Source organism: Diadema setosum, chromosome 4 (genome assembly GCF_964275005.1).
Source record: "Diadema setosum chromosome 4, eeDiaSeto1, whole genome shotgun sequence".
Classification (NCBI taxonomy): Eukaryota; Metazoa; Echinodermata; class Echinoidea; order Diadematoida; family Diadematidae; genus Diadema; species Diadema setosum.
The window spans coordinates 41,728,211-41,749,711 of NC_092688.1; the positions used below are offsets into that span (position 1 = coordinate 41,728,211).

Sequence of the window (21,501 nt, forward strand, 5' to 3'; positions counted from 1 at the left end):
CAAAAAGAAATGAGAAAGACAGGAGAAACGGACGCTGGGCATGAAACAGAGGTTCGACAGAAATTAAAACTTCGGCAATACATACCCCCTTCATCATCATCAACAACAACATCATCAACAACAACAACAACAACGATAATAACAACAACAACAACAGTAACAACAACAAAGCTAAACACAAACAGTTAGCGAGAGAAGTTGTCATACGAAAGAAGAGCCTTTGTTAATAATTGTTTTCAAAAATATCCTACGGAAATATGGACTATTGTATGAATCGGATTTTTAAAGGCGGAGATTTAAACGACGTGCCAATAATATAGTAAATATTCAGATGCAGTTATATTCTTGTTAGTTACCTTTGCCTTCACATAACAGCCCTTCATAACCAACTGGGCATGTACAGTTGAAGCCGAATTCAGATTCTAGTTCAGAACATAGGCCGCCATTTTGGCATGGTGTAGATTCGCAAGGAAAAACTATAGAAATGAGAAAGACAACAAGCGGACGGTGGACATGAAAGAAAGGTAAGACAACGATTAGAACTTCGGAGATACACATACAAACTAAGAAGGTTAAAGAAAGTGGCAATGGTGAACAAAGACAATTGGCGACAGAAGTTATTACACGAAGAGCCTTTGGTATATTGCTTTCAAGAAATGGCATGGATGGGAGATATGTAGGAATTGTATGTATAATGATTTTAAAAGTAAGAACCATTTGAGCCAATAATATGCATGCAATACATAATTATTCAGGTGAAGTCATATACTGTTTCAGTTACCTCTGCTTTCACAGAACCGCCCTTCATAACCCATTAGGCATGTACAGTTGAACCCGAATTCAGATTCTAGTTCAGAGCAGAGACCGCCATTTTGGCAAGGTGAAGATTCGCAAGACAGGACTACAAGAAGAAGCGAGGGAAACATGGGGAGCGTGAAATGAATTACACTGAAGTAAGATTAGGAAAACACAATGTTAGGAGAAACTGTGACGACACTACGATGGCATAATATGAGCAATTAAAAAACTAGAATGAATTACACAAACAAGATACTCTAATTATAGACAGAAAGGATGACCGCCAATTTTAGCGTGGTTAAAAGACACAAAACTGACAATTACATGAAAAGCAATGGACACGAAACAAAGTTTACGTTATACGTAAAGGAAACTTGATAACATATAGTTTGGAGGCACTAATGGAAAACATGCGAAAACATAGAATATGAATTTTAGACACAAAGAGTTTTTAAGAAGGTAGAGAATTAGTGTTCGGCGAGTGTCTGTATGTTCTTACGAAATCAAGGACTCGTTTTTGCCGTACAGTAGCTGGTTTTACATTTTGCAGGGTAGAGTGAATATTACATTAAATCGGTATGGCAAATTGTTTGGGTTGAGACCAACGTACGCAACGATAAACCAAATGACTATGGCAGTTACCTTTGTTTTCACAGAACAGCCCTTCATATCCAAGTGGACATGTGCAGTTGAAGCCGAATTCAGATTCAAGCTCAGAACAATGCCCACCATTTTGGCATGGAGTGGATTCGCAAGAAAGAACTACGAGCAGAAATGAGGGGTATTACCAGCGCATTAAAACATGAAATAAGGTTTAGGACACATGGTTTGAAAGAATAACGTGAAAAAGCATGTACAGAGTGACAAGCTGGCAATGGACAAGAATCAGTGTACAGATCACATGCAGACGGTCGAAAGAATCTTGACATGACGTTACATAAGCACACAAAAGTGAGTTAAACATATAGGTGAATGTGAAAAAAAATACAGACCGTTATCAAGTAGAAAAACAGGCCAGAGAAATGATTCCTAACATTTTGACTTCCACAATATCTCACCGATTTTTTTTTCCAACACATGGCAAACTGTACACCATGAGAAACCGGTCAAGGTTTGGTTCGTGTGAACAGATTTATTCGAGTCCTTAGCAAAATACAGCTTTCTTTTTTCGTTTCACAGAACCGCCCTCCATGACCAGTGGGACATAAACATAGCCATAAAGCCGAAATCAGAATTTAGCTCAGAACTTTTATAGCCTGCCATTTTGACTTTAAGATTTGCAAGAGAACACTGCGCGGGCAGAGGGGAAAAGCGCCACTACATAGTGAGTGATATACTCCAGAAATAAAAGAAATGTGGACAGATTCTGTGATAAGTGACTGAAATTTTAAGCAAAAAGAAAAAATAGACAATGAAGTATTGGAAAAATTTGTTATCCTCAACAGTAGTAAGTTTTTTTTTTTTTTTGGTATATCTGTGTCTGCACCTGATATTTCGAGCAAGTACCGTATTAAGTCACAACGAATAAAGAACATGATTAGTTCATGTATGCCTACTTACTATAGGAAAATGATAAATGCGTTTATTGAAAAGAGATCGAGTATGTAAGCTTCATTGTGAGCAAAGCGCGGAAGAGATGGGTAATGATGCCAGTGTATATTCAAGATGTATCCTAGAAGAAATATAGGAATGATATGTTATCATCGAGAACTGGGACGGTGTTAGTTACCTCGGTCTTGGCAATGAAGCCCTTCATACCCATCAGGACAAGTACAGTTGAAGCCAACTACTGAATCTAATTCTGAGCAAAGGCCGCCATTTTGGCAGGGTGAAGATTCGCAGGGCGAAACTGATAGGAAGTGGGCAGGCACGGAGAGAAAATGACGCAATACATGAAGAAATAAAACGCAAAAGCACAACAATGACAACAACAACAACAACAAATCTTTGTCTTGTCTGCATGCATACAGGCATTTGAAACTTATAATCCGGGAAGCAGAAGTGTGTTTTCACAGAAGAGGTGAACACATGAACACACACACTAAGTGAATACTGAAAAAGGAGTAAAGTGATCATGAACACTGCGGTACTTCATTTGTTGATGATCTATTCGAGGTTGAGTTAAGAGTGATAACACTGACGTTAACAAGACAGAAATTATTCGTCCTGTTAGAAATGACACCGATGAGACAACCATGACGAAGAAATTGCTTTTGTTATCATTTGTGTTACTAGAATTTGTTATTCTACTGTAAAGGCAGGAAACATGGAAAGATATTAGAGGATAGATCTGATATTACCCCATTAGGTATAATATTGTATAGAAGGTAACACATAGCATACAGTGCTCACGAATGCATCGCGATAAAAGTAATGCAGAAAAGGGGAATCAAGTTATGATAAATGCTTGCTTGCCAACACGAAGAAAAACAAAGATACTGTAGTTTGTGTAAGAGGTAGAGGCGTGACATACTAATGATGCAGGGACGCGCAAAAGGTTTAGGAAACGACTTCCAGATTCGACCTCCCCGCGCCGCAATGCTTTGCGTTTTTACCTCTGGTTGCACACTGTGATCCAGTGTAGCCGCTCGGGCAGACACACACATATCCATTTCCAGTCCCCTGGTTGAAGCAGGTGCCTCCATTGAAACAGGGGGCGGAGTCACACGGGCGTACTTCGGAGGAAAGGCAAAGCACATGCAGGATTTTTAAATATCGTTCTCCTTATTGTTATTCCTGAATATTGTGACCATAAATTAATGTAAATATGCCTGATTACACATGTAGGCTCGGAAAGGGGTCAGCTGGCAGAATCGTAGGTGAGATAAAGCATTCATTCACTTGCCGTCAATACACTTCATCAGTTCTTATGAGGTCGGCATGATAAGATTCTCTCTAAAAATTGAACATCGACCGAGTAATGCGCGTCGGCCTGACCATTTTTATGACCAACTGGACTTCTTTTTTGATTAATTTGAGAGTCATACGTTTAGTTATAAAACATCCATCGCAAACATAAAGGAAATAGATGTCTTCTTTGTAACCTGTCCTTCTCTTCTTTCTTGATTATCTGATGATTTTTTCTAATGGTTAAGTTGATTCCATGGTAACAACGGAATCACGTCAGTGTTAGCATGGTCTCATAACCCTGCCAATATCCATTATAAATAAACTATCTTATACCACCGCCATGACTACAGATTTGACCATGCAATGCCATGCTATGGTGAAAAAGATACAGTGTCACATATATAGGATGCAACATCATCCCCACTGTAGTCGACAACGAGCGAACATATAATACACACACTCTGTGGTTTAAGCGAAAAGTTGTCTTTTTGTAAAACTAGTATACTAATACATGTTTCCAAGATAATGTCTGAAGCTTCAATCTCTTGAATTTATGTGTGCTTGTGCGTATACGTTTGTGCGCAAAAGTCTATCCTTTTGTTCTTCTCTATCCAAATACGCAAATGTACACATACTTCGACAGTTCTTACGAGAAAGCATACGAGAAAAACTAACCTGCAATTTGACACTGAGAGCCAGTGAAGTCCGATGGACAAGCGCAAGAGTACCCAAAGCCTGACGTCAGCTCAGAACAAGCACCACCATTGAGGCAGGGGTTTGAGTCACAAGTCAACACTGTAAAACACGAGAGAGAACATGACGATTTCATTGCTCATCCGTTTAAATTTCCCACTAATATCAACTTTCCTATATGATCATTTCCTTTCAAGATCAAAAAGAGAATCATTCATATTGTGGTTCTGATAAACACAAGAGCATTCGTCCCTTTCGACGATGCAAGTTAGAGTGGCAAGGAGTAAATCATACTATAATTTGAGCAATGTTTGTCTGTCTGTCTGTCTGTCTGTCTATTTGTTCCTTTACTCCTCCCAGGTCCTTGGTTCGATCTCCATCAAACTTAGTGGGTGGATGCAGGTTGAACACGAAATTGCCCTTGAAGGATTCATTTTTGAAAATGTCAAGGTCACTGGGGTCAAAGGTCAAATAACTTCTAGTCTTCGTCAGAGCCCTGCAATAATCAAACACCCGATAGAGGGCGCTATGTAGTCCTACTCATAATATGGGGATTCCCAGGTGTACGTCTACTTATGCTTCCACCAAGTTTGGCCAAGATCGGACCAAGGAGTAGCGCAAAACAGTTATTTGACCTCCGTTGACCCACTGACCTTGACCATTTCTGGGGGAATCCCCATAGAGGATTTCTGGCACTCCACGGGTACACTGACTAGTTATCTATAATTTCTTAATTGTTGAAGAGTCACTTTTCACTTAGCAAGATGTTGCGTTACACACTTTACTTACTCTAACACTTGCGTATTTTTATTCTTTTCAATTCTGCATTCACTCAGAGGTGCACAATAAGAATGCACTTGGTAAAACATAGAAATAAAAGGTATACCTACAGAAATCTCTAAAACGTGATATCAATATGACTGGTGAATAGAATTGTTCACACTCTCTTCGATACTGACTCGCTTAGTTCTCTTCCTTATAAATGTTAGTTGACGTGGACAAAATGCATTTACGCGGCCATTTGAAGATCCAGACGTACCTTGAGTTTCACAGCGAGTCCCTGTAAAGCCCAGTGGACAATCGCAAGTGTAGCCGACTCCCACGGAGAGCTCGGAGCAAACCCCGCCATGCATACACGGACTCGACGGACATGTCAACACTAAATTAATGATAATCATCGCAAAAGTTGATGACGTAAAGCTAATGTAGGGACGACAACATGTGCGTACACAATGACATTAAAATGAGCAAGCCAGCAGCTATGGAACTTGCACAATTGACACAAAGTACTTACGTACACAATACAAAACACATACATGTACACACAGTCAAGCTACAATCACAACGACGAAAAATAAGAATCCATTTCGAAGGGACATTGACGTGTAAATACTTCTCTGTCTTCATAATATCAAAATGACGGGAAGCATGAAAATCTCGTTTATGACTCGCTTAAGTTTACGTATGCACACTGTATTTCCAGTATTGCGAAGTAGTATATTCATGTTACTATACACACTATGCTAAGTGCCTTGCTCCACCCCTTTCATTTAGATAGCAGGTAAATTACATTGATACAGTAATTGACGCAAGACTGAATAACGTGCAAAGAGAGTACCGCTGCACTACTTCAACACAACACTATACTGTATGTAAGAATTTCATTGCTGCCTCTATGGTATAGGAACGTCTCCTCTCTGTGAAAATTTGGTCCATTAAAACACACCTTGGAATATATGTCCATTTGGTTATATTGCGTGATGCCATAGGCGCTGACCCGCATGCTCAGCGGATCCGTGTCCATACGAGTAACAAATTATCAGCATTCTATATAAGATTTCTACAGCTTGCTCTATATAGTGGCCTTGATGATTATTTCCTTCAGCATTGGCGCCCTTTGTTTGAGGATTACTGAATGAATTTAAGTGTTAATCACTCACCCGTATCTTCGCATCGAGAACCTGTGAAGCCAGTTGGACAGTTGCACACGTATCCCAACGAAGCCTGATTCTCTAGGCAGACACCACCGTTCAGACAGGGACTTGACGTGCATGTGAACACTGCAAATGATTCAAATAAGATAATGATTATAATATGCACATGAATGCATTTACAAAATTGTAGTGACGGTCTGCTGTGGAAACCGAAAGAATCGATAACATGTGACACTATTCTTATAAAAAGTTAACGTATGGAGCACCTCAAAACAGAAACAAAAAATATCATGTAGTGTCACAAATACTTTAATGTACAAGAAAAGTATCTCAAGAAATTACGTGAACATTGAAATCTCACAACATATTATTTTGTATTATTATCCTCTCAACGCATCGTGATCAGCATTTTTCATCTCATCCAACTTTACTTCGTATGATTACTCTCATCTAAGTCAATATTGTTTTTGGGAACATAATTCCTACTCAATATTTTCGAATTCTTTAGCCAAGACGTGGAAAGGTGGTGACTAATCATTATTAAAAGAGTGACATCATTCGTACCTCTTGTGGCACAAGTGACGCCAGTGAATACCGGCGGACACAGGCAAATGTAACCTGAACCAGACCCAGATTCCAGGCAAGTGGCTCCATTCAGGCAAGGATTTGAAGAACAGGTCAGCACTGCAAATCAATCATTTGTTTAAAACAAAGCATATTACTTAGACGTGAAATAGGGATGGGGTATAACACTGACACTGGTAGTGTATACTTCTCCGCTTATTCTTTTTGTCTACCAAAATTTATGACCAAAAGATCGATTTAAAGAATATTCATCTTTTTAACAAAACGTAAGCGGGCTATATTATAAATTTTTGTAAGTCTAAATACAATGTTTTAAAGAACAACTCAGCACTGCATTCATTTAAAACGAAGCATAGTACTTAGACAAGATATGTTTAAAAAGAAAAAAAGCGCTGGTAGTGTTATTGCCCTAATACATCTCTGTTTATTCATTTTGTTTACCGAAGTTATGAACTAAAGATCGAGTTTTTCTTAATACTTATCTTTTTAAGAAAACGTAAGACGCCAATGTACATTTTCATGAAGCAGTATGGACAACGAAATGTTAAAGAAATGCATACTACTTGATGACATGATAATTGGTGTACACTCATTCGACCCTATAAATATCAGTATCATTTGTGCCTATTTATATGCACGTAATTTCCAGTCACTTTCAATCCGTATTTATTGCGTTTAGAACTGATACGCACCTGGCACTTCGCATGTGGGACCACTATGTGACGGGGGACACAAACAGAAGAATCCTGACCCCGTTCCGGACTCCATACACGTCGCTCCATTTTGACAAGGGTCGGAAGAACACGCAAGTGCTGCAAACAATAAGGGAACATGGTTAGTGCAAAGGCTCATTTGCACGCTGTGTTGCAATTAAGAGGTTGTATGCACCGATCAGCAATCGTTGCCCACGTGTGTGCGTTGCTCATGATACAAGACACTTACTGAAAAAAAAAGACACTTGCTGACTGAAAAATAAAATCGAGATATAGTCGGCAAAAACCAGAGATTTTGTATCCCATATTAGCTGGCGAACCTATGTCATACTATTTAGACTGTCTGACAAATCGCGTATTATTCAGAATGATTACTATTAGTGCCCTAACGTTTATTTATGTGAAAACAAAAGTGTAAAAAATGAAGGAAGCAATATGCGTTTGATAATCAGAGTCAACTTTATTTCTTGTGTCTATTCCTTTCCCTTACAAGCGATAAAAAACACTAATTCCGAAATGATACCAAGTGTTAGCATGAAGGATACAATAATATACATCTTCCCTATCAGCAAAGAATGAAAACTGATTAGGTGGTATTGACAAGCCATTGAACTGCTGCTGTTGTTTTTTTAAATGATAGAATTTATTGATTTCTCGAAGCAACATAATTATACAGAGGATGAATGAAATACATAATCATTACTTCAACACCATATAAAGTCATTTCTTTGGTAAAAACATTTTAAACACTTATCTGTGTTTTTTCATGTTTTTTTTTTTTCAAAATATTCAAGTAACTCCTTGCTAGCGAAGATACAATAAAGGGTCGTGCATGTAAGGGTACCCAATAATGGAGACAAATAGCTGTACCCTACCAAAAATGGTTTGGCAGGCCATTGAACCGTCACGTATTACTTCACTCACTCATTCAAGTAAACTGCAGTCTATGAAGTTGTCCAGCCACCGTTTTCACACACACCCTCGATCTGTTTATCTTTTAAGCTTTTCGAGGCCAATAAAACAAGGATCATTTAAAGCATAAAGACCCCCGGGAATTGAAACTTACGGGGTGTCGCACATGTAAGTCCAGAGTAACCAGTGGGGCAAACACAGATGAAGCCTTGGGCGGAGTCTACGCAGGTCGCTCCATTGAGACACGGATCCAAGGAGCAAGCAGGAACTAATTTGGAATGAAACCAGAAGAAAAGCGAAGTCAGTTTTCAGATACACAGCAAAGTGAGATAAAAAACTGTTCATCATCGCGTCTTCATACCAACGTATCGTCAAACAAACAAACAAAAAAGGTACATTTACAACTTCACTAATTTGCTTTTTGGTTTGTTTAAAGTTTCCCTTGTAATGAAGAAGTGCAGGTTGTTCTTTGTAATACAATTTATAAAGCCTAAAACCATTGAGCAAAGAGAGAACAGTCTTTACCTGATGTGTTGCACACGGGTCCCGTAAATCCTGCAGAACACAAGCACACATATCCCTCTCCGCCTACTGAAGTGAAGCACGTAGCACCGTTCAAACAAGGGTTGGACGCACATGGAGCTTCTGAATAGAGAAAAAAATATCTGGATTTTTCTGCTTTGATCATTCTCTATTTTCAATCTACTGGTAAATCAAATGTTCTTGACGTTCTGTCCATCTCGAGAAAGTTCCATTTGAATTTATGTTTATTCACAGGAACTGACATTCGCTTTTACACTGCAAAAACACATAGGAAACAAAAAAGTAAAGGGATTTGGCGGTGGGTTAATAATGAATCAAAATATCAAGATTGACTGCAGTGGAGCTGACATGCTGTCGACTCGCAAGAAGCAATGAGACTTTAGAAAACCGATCGCATAGAAGAATATCTGCATACTTATGATATCACTGAATGGTGGTAATGTACCTTGGAATTGACAGGTAGGCCCGCTGTACGTTGGAGGACATACGCAGAAGAAGCCTGTACCGGATCCAGACTCCATACAGGTCGCTCCATTTTGGCAGGGGTTGGAAGAACATGCTGCAACTGCGAATAATACCCACGAGATTATTGTATTAATGCAAAACTGTGAATGTGATAGCTCTTTAAATGCACCCTGCTTTTTATGTCTTCTTCCCGTGATTGGTTTCTTAGATGCATAGAAGGGTAGGAAGTACGTCTCATCGACTTTGCAAATCAAAAGCATGATAACAGAATTCAGATAGAATTTGATATTGCATTTTATGATAAACAGAGGGCTCTAGCATTTTATATTCCGAAAAATAATACCACAACGTTCTCGCCTTTGTAGATGATACTGAAATGTTATCTCACTTTTGCTGCGTGGTATTTCTTTTGCGTATATTTTTTAATGTCCAACGTAGCGTGCCTATTTGAATGGTTTGATTTTCTCCACTCTAGAATACGTCCCTATAGTCAACATTGATGGTGATGAGTATACAATAGCCATTTAGCCATTTTCATCCATCTTTCATACTGATGGTAAAATCAACGAAGCTGCATATATTATGCTCTCACCTGGTGAAGCACAGAGTGTTCCTGTGAACCCAGCGGCACAAAGGCAAGCGAATCCGTCACCAGTTTGTGAACTGAAGCAGGTAGCACCATTTAGACACGGATTGGAAGCACACGCTGTATCTGTGTGAAAGGGATTGGCAATGGTTCGTTACACTTTGAAGCGATATATCATTAACGTGAAGTAAAGGGACCAGTTTTTGTTCCAGCTTCAGACAGAAAACCTTTTTTTTCTTGCTCGATGATAACATTTCACTACTAATATCATGGTAAAAGATGGAAGACTTCCAGCACTGTAGTGCGGAAAAGACCAATTTAAATCTACTCAGTAAAGTCCACTTTTTATTGTCTGATAACTAGAATGTAGGAAAAGCACACCCGTTGACATGTGAAACGACGAAATTTAGACAGGGAGATTTCCAGTAAAACATTGCACCACAATACTGATTAATTTCTTATGGCAACCCGGTGGATGCTTTTAAAAAGAAACTATGAGATTCGTGATCTTACGGGAGATGGTTTGAAATACCAGGCAATTCTCCTACCTCTATCTTGACAGTATGTTCCCGAATAACCATCCGGGCATTCGCAGGTAAATCCGTTCTCATTTTCGATACAGGTGGCGCCGTTTTGACAAGGATCTGAAGAGCATGGGGGAGCTGTAGCATATGAAACAACAACAACAAAAGAAAGAAAGAGTGAAATATGGAAGCCGTTACAAACTAATTTAGTTAAACTGAGTTGGTCTTCCTTCACAAACTGTTTTCGTCATTATCCCTTAACAGAACAAAAAGTCCAACTAGGATAACAGTGTGAAAAGGAAACAGATATTTAAGATTCTGTTGATGTTTCCAAATTACAAATTATTAAATAGTTAGAACACAAAATTTCACACATTTTTTTCTTTCTCTCTGAAGTCACATCTTTAGGAAACAACAAAACATTGGAATCACTTCGATAGTATACGAATTAATTTGTAAATGTTATTGACTAGGCATAGTTTCGAAATGCGTTTAGAATTTCATGCGGTACACGACACAATTTTTCATGAGCATAAGCTGCCTTTGAAAAGCATGCCAAAGAAAGGGCAAGGTTAAGCATTCATGCCTATAGTAAAGAAGGAAAGACATACAGTAGCTACTTGCAGGAATAGCATTATGACAGCGTCCCAACGAGCACCTTATATGCACACCACTATACATGATTCATCAGTAATACTTAATACAATGTTTTCAAAATGATTGCAGTGTTCTCAAAAGTCTCTACGAGATAAACATAAATCAACCAAACTTGAGGATGTTTAGTGATATGCAGCTCAATACCAATATTGCTTTATGCCAATATCGAAGAGATATTGGCTACTTTAAAGTTGACATCTTGTCATATATGATTATCACATTGAGAGAGAAAGGATGCCACAGACGTAAAGTACTAACGACACTTCACTTTACTGTATGAGACACGGAATGACAATTGAAGTTCTCAGGTTATGCAACACGCACACATCACGCAGAACTGTTGAAGTTCCAGTAATGGCATATTGCGTCGGCATTTAAAGGCACTAAAATATAACAACGTATCCATCTAAAACTCTGAGCTGCACAGTCCTACATGCTACCGGTGTCTCTGATGTATAGGTTGGATATGAAACTAGGGGAGTAAATCAAGGTTGAAATCAAACCCCCAAAGATAAATCTGTGAGTAACCGAATTTATCCTAATCTTCATATCCAACAGACCGCAGTGTTGGAATAGACCCTTAATGAAACGGTTTAGTAGCATGGTGACCTTTTATTTTTATATTTCTTGATGGTGAAGGCAAATTATCAAAACCTTTCGATGCCGAGTGTTCTTGTTCTTTGTTGTTGTTGTTTGGTTTTTTTTTTTGTCATGCAAATTGAACACCTTCACACAGCTCAGCTACACAAATACTAAAATTGAGCCCACACAATGTTATTGAACAGTGGTCCTAAAATTGCTTTCAATCGTACCTTGATGATCGCAATTAGTTCCATGGAAGCCCGTCACGCAGAGACAAACATAGTGCGAGCCCGTCTGAGACTCGAAACAAATTGCACCATTGAGACACGGATAGGAGGAGCAAGGGGACACTGCATGTGAACGTAGCAAAATGGTGACATGAATGGAAAGCACAAGAGAAGCATGACATGGGATGCAGAGAATGATGCTGAAATGCAGATACATGTAAGACCCTGCACCATGATACGCCATCGAATGGCAAGCGAATGAAAGCACTGAAGGAAATGTGACGGATGAATTTTATAGGGTAATGATTCATAATTTGAACAGGATCTTTGAGAACAGAGAGTTTTATGAACATGATAGACCGATACTGGGTCGACGATGCGTGAACGCAGTGACTTTAAAAACAAAAGATACCGAATAGTCCAAGTAATGTGCGGGGTTTTAGAAACATGCAGCATGCAAGAATGAATGGAAGAGAAAACAGAGATAGGGATGGTATAGCGCAGGTTCATCCAGCGATGATGTATTGAAGGAGGGAAAGAAATAAGAAATGCAGGTATCGAGAATGTAACATGCCAACAAAGGCCGGTGGTCTGAAATGTATATATGGGCAGAAAAGTGCTTTGACGTATTATGCATGCGATATAATATCTTATTACACAATGTTACATGGTGCAGTTTTGGCTGTTTTGTGAACAGGGAGATAAGACAGCATGTCCATAATGTGGTAGATCGTGCAATTGAAGAGATGGTATTTCAGTTCGGATGATGATGATGTACATGATAACAACTTTATTAGTTTCAAAGTGGGTTTAAATGGTAAAGCTTGTTTATTATCACGATTTCGCTGACAAACAATACCGTTGATATATTTCTTTTTGTACCACTTAATAAAGAAAATATATGCTATGTCATCAAAGTTAGTTTGACAATTAACGTACACAGAAATAAATGACAAACCTATGAGTTCGCAGTTTGGTCCTTCATAGCCTGTTGGGCAGAGGCAAGTGTAGCCTTGATCTGTCTGCGATTCGACGCATGTCCCGCCGTTCTGGCAAACGTCCGTTGAACATGCAGGTTCTAAGGGGACAGAAATAAAATATAGACGATCACATAAATGTACTCGACATATACCGTTAAACTGGCAACAACAGCCAGGCAGTACACTTCATGCACGACATCGTATTATTCCTGAAATAAGGAACTCAGACAGAAACAATACAGAGGAGGAATTACTGGAGTGAAAAAGAATCAACTTCAGCCAAACGTACAATGAAACAGTAGACAAAATGTAGCCTACAAACATAATGATTCAGAGTTAGTCAACAGACCATGAGGAAATCAAATAAGATTACTACAACATTTCACAATATGTGTATTATGATGAATCCTACGATGCGCTTGTTTGGTAGCTAAAATTCATTTTCATCCAGTGATAGCATATTACCTATCAACTGACAATTGTCGCCAGTGTAGCCAGCAGTGCACACGCAAAAGTATGCATTGCCACTTCCCCCAGTGAAACATTGGCCGCCATTTTGACAAGGGGTGGATGAGCATGGAAGATCTAAAAGATGGAATGATAACAGAATGAGGGTGCAGGATCATGATGACAGGTCGAAGAGGTGCAGAAATAGATGAGTTGCAGTGACTAGCAGATGGAAAAAAATACAAAGTGCAAAGCTAAGACATAAGAACGACAAAGATGCTGCAAATAGTATCAGTAGTGATGAACATGTGTTGCCCATGTAACAAAGTTATATGTGCTCTTGCGCAACCACACTTAACAACTCTACAAAACTGAGTCATACTAGAAGCTATAAGTAATTTCTACATCATTTCTCTGCGTGATACGGATGTTGATGCTATTCTACCAATGGAAATATTCTAGGACTACAGGATGGCTGAAGATTGTGCTGAATGTTGAAAATTTGTGCCAAGCGGTATTTTTTCTCGAAATCTAAACATGGTTTAATCCATAGAAAAAAATGAAAACTGAAATCATAGTATAAACACTTCCGTTTGATGAACAATACAAGTAGTAATCACTGCAACAACAGCAACAAAAAAATATGGACTTCTCAGAGGTAGTAAATTATGTCGTCAACATTAACCCTAAAAAGACTGGGGGGGGGGGCCTAAAAGCCTCCCCCCCCCCCTCGACATTTCGCGCGATTACTCTGCAACACGCAATGCTCTCGCCGCGATGCTCTATGACTTTTTTCTTTCGAGTTTCCCGCACATTCAAGTTCATATTTATTCGTTTTTTCCACAATATACAAACATAAATCTCACTTTCTTAAGTGACAAAAACAATGCATACAATTGTACAGAGAAGGCAACAATAATAGGAAAAAAAAAACTAACAGTAGCGATACATTGCAATAGGTGCTAAGATAACGAAAGTGAAATGGTTTTCAATATATGCATTGTGTGAAAAAAACGGAGGGACCCACTAAAAAGACAGAGCTTGTAGAGTGTGGGCCCCTCTTGTATTAGAAGCCCGATGTAAAAATTGAATTGAAAACAGCAAAAAAAATCCGTACAAAAAGTTCGTCACAAAAAAGTTTGGGAGCCCACTAAGAGACAGACGAATAAACAGTTATACATAAAACAACAACAAACAGAGTTATGAACATGCAACAGGACTGGGACAGCAACAAGACTACTTGTAGGAGGAAAAACAAGAAACAAACAGACTTGACGACACAAGAGGAAACAAGACTATAGCGTGATAAAGAGGTAACAGAATAGAAAGGAATATGCAACACAGACAACGATCCTCGGAGGTTTGAGGAAGAAAGAGAAGAAGAAAAAAGAATATAGAACAAACCCTTCAACGGCGAAGTATAGGTTAAAGAAAATCTTATAATCAAGGCTTGAGCAATAGCTAGAATAATAAAGCGAACGGCAATGCCGATATTGCGGATGAGAAACAAAGTAAGCCTATTAACTAATCTGATTCTGCGAGTCGTCATTATAAGATTGTAAAAGAAAAGACTTTAATCTCCTTTTAAAGGAGTATATAGATGGAGCAGATTTTAAATCATGATTCAGGGAATTCCAATAATTTGGTCCAGTGTAAATAAGTGTATTCTTTGCTAAAATCGTTCGAAGAAGTGGTAAATGAAACTCGTTAGAACGCCGGGTGGGGTAATTATGAAATGATTGACTTTTTTGAAACATAGAACCAAAGATAGGTGGGAGTAAATTGTTATCATACATATACATGAATTGACCTAAGTTAAATAAGAATAATTCGTTGATTTTTAATAGCTTATAACAGTCAAACAATGCATTTGTATGTGAACGTGTAGGAGAATTAGAAATAATACGGAGGGCTTTCTTTTGCAATAATAACACTCTATTCAGCAGTGTCTGATGAGTATTGCCCCAAGCTAAAATTCCGTAATTAAGGTAAGGGAGTATCAAAGAGGAGTATAACACTAATAGGGTCTTTTCAGGAATATAGAATTTCAGTCTATTCATAACACCTATATTACGAGAAATAATCTTGCAGATATGATCAATATGTATTTTCCAAGAAAGTTTATTATCTACAAAAATACCAAGAAATTTAAAACATGACACACTTTCTAAATTACAATCATTCAGAACTATTTCTGAATTCAAAGAATCAACAGTATTGCTGAAAAGCATATATTTTGTTTTTTGAACATTCAAAGATAACTTGTTAGCTCTGACCCAGTTGGTTACTTTTTTCAATTCCGTATTTACTTGTTGAACATTTTGACGCCAAATTTGTGACGCCCGGGGGTACGGTTCTGAAGTTACATAACTTTTTGTACATGCACGTGAGACCGAAAATGGCTCAAAAATGTGATTTTGTGTACAAAGTCAATGCAAATTGAGTTTTTTCACATGGTTCATATAAATATGCTTATTTTTACTCTCAATGGCTAAAATTAATTTGTTTTAGTAGCATTATGCTTCAAAAAGTGTCTGCCACAAATTTTGTTAAAAAAAAGCAAAATCAAAAGGTCGAAAAAACAAAGAAATACATAAGAAATTCATAAAACAATAAAATAAATAAGAAATTAATTTTGATACCGATTTTTTTTTCAAGTACATTTGTGAAGAATGCCACAAAGAATAATTAGACCAAAAAAGAGCACTTTTGGAGCTTTATTTACTGATTTAGATCAAAGAGTCTGATTTCTCGCATAAATTAGCATAATTAATCAAAATAAAATAAAAGAAGACTATTTTGGAAAATTTAAATATACGATCTTGTAGATTACATCGCACACTACCATTGTGCAAATTTCCGCGGCGATCCACGGCCGAGATCTTAAGGGGGGGCCCTTTAGCCCCCCCCCCCCCCCAGTCTTTCGAGCTAGCAAAATAGCCCAGTCTTTTTAGGGTTAACGAAAAGCAATTCAGCAAAACGATGAACACCACGCCCTGGGAAATGTTTTAATAATTTCCACTAAATGACTACGCCAGAATCATGTCAGTTCGTGAGAGTAGAGATGCAAGTTCTTTGTAACTCATGCATGGATTTTTCACGACAACAAGTTTTGAAACTTCATGATAGAGTAATTAACGCGTTCTTATATGAATGTAAATAAGGGAACCAGTGAAGGTATACCTTGTACGTCACAGTTAGCTCCTGAATATCCCACCGGACACTGACACACATATGCAGTTCCTGACTGCGCGGTAAAACACGAAGCACCGTTCAGGCATGGGTTCGGTTCACAGGGTTGTGCTGTAATATCACACAATATATATATAATGTCAATAACTTAACTTATTGCATCCATTTTCCTTGTCTGTGATTAGAAACAGCAAGGGAGCAATGGTTTTCCCTAACATCAAACAATAATATATCCAAATCATGAAGGATTAGAAATTATTTTCAGGTTCCTTGAAGAACTACTGGCATTTTCATGTCACTTTTTACTTCCTGTGCTAATGAGTTCATATTGGTTGGAGAGATGTCACACATACATGTACTTCGAATAGGTAAACAACTCGTCATGAGTCAGTAAATTCCATGGTTGAAACAGGGTCTTCTAATCATTTTGACAGTTTCATAAAGTCATAATTTTATAAATGCGAATTGCAAAATGAAATGCATTGTCTTTTAAGACGTTCCAGCATCCCTCATTGTCTTCTAGGCACACACCTTCCTGAGTCTCGCAATTTGTCCCCGAGAACCCCTCAGGACATAGACAAACATATCCAGACTGTTGAGAATTCTCCATACATTGGGCCCCATTTTGGCAGGGATTCGAAGAACAGGCAAGAACTGCATCTGAGCAGGAAACAAACAAAACACGGTATTTGTTTCACAATAAACAAACGAGAAATACATATATACAGGAGAGGAAAAAACATAGCTTTAAGACTCTAGACCATTGGATAAATACCTACGTCTCATGATGATAAGGCTGCAACTCCATGGGATAGGGGAATTGCATACCATTTAAGAGATGTAAATAAATCAGTCTAATCAACTGATATCATGCTCTACTTTGAAACAAATTTCTCCTCTGAATCATTGTGACAGTTTCAGTTTTTCATGCACGAAAAGAAAAAAAAAACAAAGAGAAAAAAGGTGCAGTAATTGTCTTAATTATGAAATAAGAAGACCGCACTTAGTAAAAGCATACCTTCTATCTCACAGTTAGTTCCAGAATATCCCTCGGGACATTGGCACGCGTATGTAGTTCCTGACTGAGCGGTAAAACACTGTGCGCCGTTCTGGCATGGGTTTGGTTCACATGGTTGCACTGTAATATAATGAGATACATCATTAGCTATTGGCAATGAGTAGAAACAATTATCGGATATTATTTATGTTATTCAAGGATCGGTAAAAAGTTTCAAATCATTATTGGATTGCTACAATTATTGTATTGTTGTCTTTCTCTTCAGCTGGATGAGAGAGAAATTCAAGGGCAATGAGTAAGCATAAATTTCTCAAGGGGAATCATGGAATTGTCAAAAACTCAGTAAGTTCATTTGGTTATCTTGTAATTATAATAATTACTATTTAAATAAACAGTAGCACGCTGAACTTAACTTTCGGGAAAATATGCTTATGGAGCGACAACATCCACCACTGTTTCTCTGCTACTGACCTTGAGATTCACAATTTGTGCCCGAGAACCCCTCAGAACAAAGGCAGACATATCCGGATTGTTGAGAATTCTCCATACACTGGGCGCCATTTTGGCAGGGGTCCGACGAACAGGCAAGTACTGTATCTAAGTGAGAAACAAAAGATCGGGTGTTTGTTTCATGACTAACAAAGAAGAAATGCGTAAGTAATACTGTGATATAGTGGGAAGAAGAAATGCGTAAGTAATACTGTGATATAGCGGGAGCAAATCATAGTTTTGAAATAAAAATCTGTCTTATACACCCATGGATAAATATACGTCTTATCATGGTTTAATGCTACAACTTCACTGGATATTCTGGATTGCTTTATAAGGCATAATTGAACAAATTATCTTCCGAAGTTACACACGAAAACACTAAAAACTCGGTGCTTATTTTCTTCGAAGCAGGACAACACCTCAATCGGTTGCAATAACTAGATACGAGAATTCACCGATCTGAATAAATACGCAGAGCTCGCATATGAACCACCGGTGGTTGTCAGGCGAGAGCTCGGGTGGTTTCATGGATAAGACGATGACTGTCTAGTAATCAGGAGACCGTTGGTTTGAGTTCAACCTGATTATATATACCCACTTTCTGTGTGTGTTTGGAGGGGGTTAAATTGCTGTCTTTTTTATCAAATAGTGGCTAAGAAAATTGTAAAACAAGCGATAAGACAAGTCATTATTAAGTAACGTCATGCATCCTATGTGAAAGAAATCTTTCCCCTGGAATGTCGTGATAAATTTAAGTTATTTCAGAAACAAACAAAAACAAACAAAACAATCAAACAAGATGTCGTGCCATCTTAAACATAAAATGAGGAGACCAGCAAAGTAAAAGTATACCTTCAGTCTCACAGTTAGTTCCAGAATATCCCTCGGGACACTGGCACACGTATGTAGTCCCTGACAGCGCAGTAAAACACTGGGCGCCGTTCTGGCATGGGTTCGAGTCACATGCTTGCACTGTAACATTAAAAATACATCATATCATTATAAGTTGACCTCTGCTCATTAATTGATGAAAAGAAACGATTGGCTAGAAAGAAATCTTAAACTTTATATCTTGAGCAACAACAACCGCCAATATTTCACTGGTACTGACCTTGAGATTCACAATTTGTCCCTGAGAAGCCATCATTACATAGGCAGACATATCCGGATTGTTGAGAATTCTCCATACATTGGGCGCCATTTTGACAGGGATTCGAAGAACAGGCAAGTACAGCATCTGAAGCAGAAATAAACCAAATGATGTAAGCATCATCGACACATCGGGCAAACTAGCATAAACACAACATAACACCCATTTTCAATGGCTTACAAAGTGAAATATAAACATGTTTTTATACATATATATTCAGATTCATGTTCCATGATAGGCCCAAATCCTGCACAGCAAAGCATTACTACAAAATATGTGCTAAAAAGACAGTGTTCACACACTCACACTACAACTGCGCATGTATTTACAAGCACTGCCTTTCTTAAGTACGTTGCGATAAAACTCTCAAAACAAAAACGTTGTTAAGATTTGTATACGCGTATACATCAGAGAACCGATCATTAAGCACCTTGTATCTGACAGTTGGTCCCAGAATATCCCTGGGGACATTGGCACACGTAAGCAGTTCCTTCCAGCGCAGTAAAACACTGGGCGCCGTTCTGACAAGGGTTCGAGTCACATGGCAGAGCAGCTGTGAGAGAATTAGAAACAGAATGGAATAGATTATAAACATATCATTATATGTTATGTCTACAGTGTCTGGTGTCTACAAAATGAAAAAAACAACAACAACAATGTCGTATTGTCACTCTGCAAGATAGAATGAATATAATGTATTGTTTACGTAACGTGTATCATTCATGCGTTGAACCTTGGTGTGTGACGATGTATTTTGTGAAATATAACGGGAATACCGAAGTTTTAATGTTCTGTTTGCTACGTCGTGTACAGGGAGATATTTAACAGGTTTTAACGTACATTGAAAATGGGAAAGTTAACAAGTGATCGAGGAAGGAAACTAGTTTGCTTGTTATCATGCTCTATTTACATGAAAATTTGATAGGGAAAAACACCATCTAAGCCATAGTTATATACATAAATTGTCACACTCACACTCAAAACGAATTAACTCAGTGACAACGCCAGCTCATTATCAACGGAGACTCTTAACGGGGAAAAAAAAGTATGAACTATGTCACAGATAGCTACTTACCCTGTGTATCACAAAGTTCTCCGCTAAATCCCTGGGGACATTGACATGAATATGCTGTACCATTTCCACTGATGAGGCACGTTGCTCCGTTCTGGCATGGACTCGGTAAGCAAGGGGAGTCTGTTGGGTTAAGTATGTAACAAGTTAGAATCATGATACTGAGAATCAAGATTCTCTAAATACGTATACCAAAGAACTCTTTCAGCCTTCGGCAACGTGTTTATATACAACATAATTTTTAAATGAGATAATGAGATAATGTTGTTGTCAACTCTCTATAAAGTGCCCCATCTTACGGGATGTTTGCTTTTAAAAGATTGTATTATAGAAGCTCTGTGATCTACCTTTATCCTCGAGGAATGCTGATATCTGACAGTTATTGTGTGAAAATGCAGGTTTTGTTAAGCAATTAATCATCTTCGATTATTTCCTCGTAGTCTCAAAACGTATGATGGCAGATTGACTGAATTATCAGAAACTTGAAATACCACTGACAATCCTTGTTACCGATTGAATCCTACACATACGTAATAGTGATAAATACAGTGAAGCAACTGGAGCCATTCGTAGTCCATTGTCCATTAAATAGCTAGCGGGAATATCCCTATAGTAGGACCTCTTTCAATGACAAGAAATGTGAGGATTTTATCGTTTATGCTAGACATCATAGATTTAAAAAAAACAATCAGTCCAAACACCGTAATATATTAGTGGCTATAGTTGTGATTTGCATGCGTTCATTTGCACGACAGCCTTTACTTGAAGATATTTTTATCCCATGTTATTAATCGAATATCGAAGTGATGATGTCACAGTTTCTTGTGTTAGCTTGGGTTCGAACCATAGGTGCGAGCATGGTTAGCAACAATAGTGTTCACATATTAATATTTAGGGAAAGTGGGGTTGTTTTTGGAACCAGTTACCATGGCGATCAATGGATATGACATCACACTTTGGAACCTTATTTGGAGGTTGATGAATAGATAGATTGATAAACAGGAATAAATAGACGGATAGAAATACAGACAGATAAACAGTTAGATTGATTTATTCATAGATAAGACAGACAGGCAAAATA

General features: G+C 38.1%; 1 protein-coding gene across 1 annotated transcript in view; it reads right to left on the bottom strand.

Moving 5' to 3' along the window:
* The window catches only part of LOC140227888 (uncharacterized), a 114,314-nt gene that overhangs the window by 38,213 nt on the left and 54,600 nt on the right, over positions 1-21,501 (bottom strand). Inside the window, 24 exon segments of the mRNA XM_072308274.1 lie at positions 357-476; positions 782-901; positions 1,441-1,560; positions 3,354-3,473; positions 4,324-4,443; positions 5,360-5,500; positions 6,282-6,401; positions 6,840-6,959; positions 7,553-7,672; positions 8,640-8,753; positions 9,011-9,130; positions 9,474-9,593; positions 10,086-10,205; positions 10,628-10,741; positions 12,073-12,192; positions 13,028-13,147; positions 16,680-16,799; positions 17,220-17,342; positions 17,707-17,826; positions 18,178-18,297; positions 19,051-19,170; positions 19,310-19,435; positions 19,779-19,901; positions 20,424-20,543. Of these exon segments, the coding sequence (XP_072164375.1) occupies positions 357-476; positions 782-901; positions 1,441-1,560; positions 3,354-3,473; positions 4,324-4,443; positions 5,360-5,500; positions 6,282-6,401; positions 6,840-6,959; positions 7,553-7,672; positions 8,640-8,753; positions 9,011-9,130; positions 9,474-9,593; positions 10,086-10,205; positions 10,628-10,741; positions 12,073-12,192; positions 13,028-13,147; positions 16,680-16,799; positions 17,220-17,342; positions 17,707-17,826; positions 18,178-18,297; positions 19,051-19,170; positions 19,310-19,435; positions 19,779-19,901; positions 20,424-20,543 (2,901 nt within the window).